This window comes from Elephantulus edwardii, unplaced genomic scaffold (assembly GCF_000299155.1).
Source record: "Elephantulus edwardii isolate Elephantulus edwardi_28Jun2011 unplaced genomic scaffold, EleEdw1.0 scaffold00049, whole genome shotgun sequence".
NCBI lineage: Eukaryota > Metazoa > Chordata > Mammalia > Macroscelidea > Macroscelididae > Elephantulus > Elephantulus edwardii.
In genome coordinates this window covers 6,197,998-6,203,997 of record NW_006399799.1, presented here as the reverse complement: position 1 = coordinate 6,203,997, position 6,000 = coordinate 6,197,998, and the positions used below count along the sequence as shown (strand labels likewise).

General features: G+C 42.5%; 1 protein-coding gene across 2 annotated transcripts in view; it reads left to right on the top strand.

The window, feature by feature from the left end:
- Nucleotides 1-242: 242 nt before the first annotated feature.
- OSCP1 (organic solute carrier partner 1) overlaps nucleotides 243-6,000 on the top strand; it is a 48,047-nt gene continuing 42,289 nt past the window's right edge. Inside the window, exon 1 of one of the 2 annotated variants that reach the window (XM_006886453.1) lies at nucleotides 243-422. In XM_006886453.1, coding sequence (XP_006886515.1) covers nucleotides 311-422 — 112 coding nt within the window. In that variant the 5' untranslated portion in view covers nucleotides 243-310. The remainder of the gene's footprint in view (nucleotides 423-6,000) is intronic. The other variant, XM_006886454.1, reaches the window with a different exon arrangement.

The window sequence follows — 6,000 nt, the reverse complement described above, 5'->3', positions numbered from 1 at the left end:
GTTTAGGGCTGTTGTATGAGTTGGGAAAGGACTCGAAGGCACATAACAACAACAACGTTGTTCAGCCAAACACCAAAACCAAGATCCCTCCCCCGCGTCCGAGTTGGACCAATCCAACAAGTATAGTGGCTACGACTCAGACCAATAAGCACCCATCTTCTGGGCATCTCCCACCAAACGGCTTTCTCATTGGTTTTCTTCCCCTGTGCGCGGCGTTGCCCTGGCAACCAAGCTACTGGGACGCGAGTGTCCCTGTCTCTGGGCTACCAGGGCCTTATGCTCCGTACTGGCCCTGCTCGCTTCCGGCACCATGTCGGTGAGAACGCTGCCGCTCCTCTTTTTGAACTTGGGCGGGGAGATGCTTTACATCCTAGACCAGCGGCTGCGGGCCCAGAACATCCCGGCAGACAAGGCCCGCAAAGGTGAGAGGCGCCGGGTCCGCACATCCACACCAGTACCCCACCGCCCGGGCTATTTACCACTACGCGACACCCACAGCTGCAGCCACAACCCATCCTCTGTGCAGCCCAACCAGTGCAATAGCCCTGCACACAGCGTTTGTGTTGCCGGGGGCCTTTCTCATACCCTCACAGCCGGAGCCCCCCTGGAGTCGAGATCCCCGAAACATCTCTCCACAGCAAAAGGATGTTACCTCCGTTGGGTACAATTAGTGTACCCGATCCCTCCTGTTTCCTCATTCTCTCAAAAAGGAGAGATGACTTCTCAGTCTTTCCTGACACCAGGTCCCTACCAAATGGTAGAACCCCAGCTGTAACATCGCCTTTGCTAACGGAAACATTCTCTTTAGCCCCAAGAAACAGATTGTGATTTTTCCATACCTCTCACAAAAGCTGGAGACTAGTTTTGCATATTTCAGAAACTGTTTTAAGAACATTGGAGTTCTGAAATTATGTGGATAAGTGAAAAAAACCATGCCTTTCCAAGTGTTGGTGGAGAATGCAGTTATAGAAATAATATGATCGTCTCTAAAATGGCTCCCACACACCACATCTCATCCCCAGCGAAATTGCACTACCTCCACCCCCCAGACCCTCTGCCATCCTTTTCCAGCCCCACGGTCTTCCCTTCTTCCTTATTGACCCAACAACTGCTTTCATTAAGTTTTCTGGGATGAAAGAAATATTTCAAGACAGGAACAGAAAGGTTGAACTGAAGATAATTGATAGTTGTTATTGTTGCTGTTGATTGTCTTCAAGTCTAGCACGACCCAATGAAAAGGGGGCCTGAAGCCCCTCTACAACTATCAACATTTATCAAAGTTCATAGAGTATCTGGAGGCATGTTATTTAGGAAGTGGGTGCTACTATTTAAGACGTTTATTCTCCTCAAAACTCTCTCTGTATGCTCAACTGATGTTAAATGTACATATTTTTTAAAAACCCCATACATATTCAAATGTTAGCATATATATTCAGGTATTAACTGTTTTGTTGGTGTGACTTGATCCAAATCCTTGCGCAAGCGAGGAAAAAAAAGAACTCGCTATAACATACACTTTTCATTTATTCTGCCCACTGCTGCCAGTAAGCTTTCTGAAAATGCAAACTCTCCATACTCCTCCCTGCTTGAAACCCATCACCTCTCTCCCATTGCTGTTTGAATCAAGTCCAAGTCTCTGAGTTTGACATTTTAGGGCCTTTGCTTGTCTGTTCTCTGTCCACCTCTGCAGTGCCATCTCCCACCACTGCCTGCCTCCTGCTTGCTTTTTAACAATGCCAGACTGCTTCTAGGTCCCCACTTGAACCATGTTCTTCTGTCTCCATGCTAATAGTCCCCATTCCATTGTCATTCTCCTTCCATCCTGTGGCATTCAGCTTAAGAATCATCTCCCCATGGAGAAGGTAACCTGCCACTAATCTCATAGTCACCTCTGTCTGTCTTACTGGCTGTCTGCACCTGGAGTGATCTGTGTGTCTGTTTCTCCCATTTGATTGCCCTCTTTTTGTACCCTGCCATCTAGTTTAGTGCTTAGTCCAAAGTATATTCATGCTCAATAAATGTTTGTTGAACTGATGATCTAAATAGACTGCTTCATATTATGTTGCCATTTCTTCCTCAAGAAAGTTCTCTTTTTCTTGGTACCTTTGTTTCCCAATCTCATTCTGTCTAAAAGCACTGGTGTGCCCACAAGGCCAGAGTTCTCAGACTAGTAGTCTGCATCTTGGAAGTCCTGTAAATTGTCAGTTAAGAGGATGGTCTCTGAAGCCATACAGCTCTGCATCTTAGTTCAAGCATAGCTATTGTACTAGTTGTATGTGACTAGTGTATAACCTGTCTTTCTTCATAAAGTGGGGATCATAAAGCATACTTTAGGAAGCTCTGGTGGAGAATTGTACTTCTGACCCAAAGGTGGCACCTCTAATAGTTTGAATCCACCTGTGGCTCCTTGGGGGAAGAAAACCCCAAAAACTTATTTCTATTGAGTCTGATCCAGCTTACAGCTGACCCTCCAGCAGGTTTTCTGAGATTATAAATTGCGTGATAGTAGACTGCCCACCTTTCTCCTGAGAAGCTACTGGTTGATTAAAACTTCTGGCGAGAAGAGGCCTTCAGTTAGTGGCACAACTCCCTACTGACTACACCACTAGAGTCTGAGGAAGAAGGTAGATAATCTCCCACGTGGTTTACAGCCTCTGAAAACCCCTTAGAGGAGCAGCAGTGAGTAAGTTCTGACTCAATGGCAGTGTCTCCCCCCTCATGACTTAGAGTTTTATTGTTGTTGTTGTTGTTGTTTTTTAAGGACATTGTAAAATTACTTCCCACTCATGGCAATCAGGATATTGGAAGATTGGATGAGATAAAGTATGTGTCCGTGTTTAGCACCATAAATAGTAGATGTTATCTTTCAAGAGGCAATTGAGCCCAGTGAATACCAGGCAACCAGATTCATTGTCTTCAAGGACTACAGGCTTTCTTCTGGTTTTGGTAGATTCAGCTTTAAGAATTTTCACACATTGTTAATGGGAACTCATTTACACATTCATTCCGTAGTTTTGAGTTAAGTGGTGATACCATGTGAGATGCCTTTCATGCATCTAGTCAAATAACTGATAAGCTGGTCATCCCTTCCTAATGACAGCAACAATCATTTATTAAGCATTTATAATGCCAGCGGCTCTACAACTTTCCAACCAAATAGATCATTTTACTATTCCCACTTTACAGTTAAGGAAACTTAAAGCTCATTTCCCCCCAAAGCTACATAACTGTTAAGAGAAAGAACAAAGGTTATGATGTCAGGCAGTTGAGTTTCAGAGCCCATACTCTTACCCAGGACTCCCTTAATCTCTGTAGAGCTCTGGTGGCCTAGTGGCAAGGAGCTGCACTGCAGTTCCCAAGTCACATGATTCAAGGCTACCAGATGCTTTGTAGGGGAAGGATGAGCAGTGTGCATTCTCCTCCCAAGCACTTAACTGCCTCTGAAAACCCACTGGAAGGTCAGCTATGAATCAGTTCTGACTCTATAGTGAACATCAATACTGTCTCACGTGGGGATGGTATCAGAATCTTAGGGTTTGTGGTAGTTGGTAGATCAGAAAAAAATATCCAATATATCCATTGATTTTATAAAATAAATGACAGAAAGTAGTTGGCTAGTGGGTAGTTGTAGTTTGGGAGAATATGGTAGGGAGTATGGGATTCAGACACTTGAAAGACATCTTCCAGCATCTAGAGAGATGGTATTGCTGCAAGAACCACTATGACTAATGCCTAGGCAGAGGGCCTCTAAAACTCAAAGCACAGTGAACTAGCTCTTTATTGAAGCTTAGAATGGGAATCCTATTTCTTCTGGATGTTTTCATTATCTTACTCAACTAATTGGTCTCTTGGAGGCCATCCTCGTTCCCACTAGACCAATGCAAATGTTGCCGTTTTCCTGCACAGTGCAGCTTCTCCGTTAACATTCAACAGAAAGGAAGCGTTCTCTCTATGGGGCAACTTTTAAATGTTGCATATTGAATTGTGTCCCACGTTTTAAGCAATAGTGAGGATAATAAAAACTGCCTGTGCCTCCCTGCCAACACCTTAAAAAATGCTCATAAATAACTTCCCTATTACATTTTGTCTAAATTATAAATTTTACAGAATGGGAAACCGAGGCATGGAGCCACTAAGTGATAATCCCCCCCCCCCGCCAGACATTCAGTTTATATAGTATAGCACTGAACAAACACATAATGATTAGATTATGTTTTATTTTTCTGGTTCCAACTTAATAGCTATCTCTGAATACCCTTAGGCCTGACTCCCATTTAAAATATAACTAAAGTGGAATTGTCACAAATAAGTCATCTGGAGAAATAATAGAAAAACAAGGCCTCATTTCCCCCTCTAGGAAGAAGGGCTGGAACATACAGTACTGCAGAGAACTCTGCTGGAGCTGAGTATCATTGCCCAGGAGAGTGACACACCTGAGTATGCCTCTCCTTTTTTGTCAACAGCAGGTAGTCCCTTGTCCCCAGGTCGGTCACTGCCCCACAGAGATGAGCCATTTGCAGAAGAGTTGTTCTTAAACACACTTCAGAGAGTCACCTCTCAGAATTCCTAACAAGACTGCTTGCTAAATAAATGTCCTGGAAAGATAGAAGATACAGGCAATATGCCAGAGAAACCAGTATTTGCTTTAAGAAAACCAGTCTCTTGTCTCTGTTTCTCAGTCTTTTTCTCTCCAGCTGCCTGTGACTCTTGTGGAAGAGGGGGCAGTTATGATTTCAGTGGTAGAATTCTTGCCTCCCACACCTCAATTCCTGGCAGTACACTCCTTGTACAGCTATCACCCATCTGCCAGTGGAGGTTTGCATGTGCTGTATAATACTAAATAGGTTACTGAGGAGCTTGTAGACTAAAATAGATGAGGGATGAAGGTCTGGTCATCTACTTACAGAAAAAAAAAATGAGCCCATGGTAGCCGTATGAATCACAATAATCCAACTCCCTGCATAATGGGTCACCACAAGTCGGACTGACTTGTGGATGACGGATGATGAATTTTCAAAGAGGAGTCTCACCTGACAAATGGAAACCTTTTGCTCTTAGTTAAATCACGGTACCCTGTGTGCTCTCAGACTGTTGGTATTGTATATATGCATGTATATACATGTATATTCCTCATATGTGTAAACATGTATGTTTTATCTATAACTTAATATTGTATATATACTTGTATATACTTTATTACAGATGTTTTTAAAGATATGGAGATAGATAGATATAAAACTATATCTGTGGATGGTTTTTAAAAAGTAAAAATCTCTCAAAAAACTAAAGTAAAAACCAAAATCATTATTCCTCTGTTACGGGTGAAGTCCAGCATACCTCAGTATAGAAAATAGAAACTAGAAGAGTAGCTAGCTGAGTGCTTGATATTCATTTCCTAGTGAAGTAGGTGATAATATGATCCACAATTTACAAATAAATTGAGACCTTAAAGAGGTTAAGCAAGTTATCCAAACTTAGGTAGCTTGTAGAGCCAGTTCTCAGTCCATAAAAGATCTACAACCTAGACTTCTTACATGTAACCAAAAATCTCCCAGGACAACGTTCCTATGTTCAAAGATAAAGGATCATATTGACTTATAGGACAGCTACGTCAGTTAGCACAACGTAGTTCATGAAAACAACGTTCTGCATCATATTTTGGTGAGTAGCATTTAAGATCTCAAAAGCTTGTCAAGTGACCTTCTAAAATACAACTATTGGTCTTCTTCCCATCTAGGGGGGGAAAATAGTGAGGAAAACTCAAGAGTCATTAACCTTGGAGCTTTTAATCCAAGGTCCTAGTGGACCACACTCTGTATATCCTCAAGACTGAAAGAACTAGATGGTGTCCAGCCACCAATATCTACTCTTGACTAGAATCACAGGAGGGTCCCAGACAGAGCAAAAGAAAAATGTATAACAATAAATCAGAATCACAAAAAGACTAGATAGACCTACTGCTCTAACAGAGAGGTATCCCTGAAACCATGACCTTAAGAA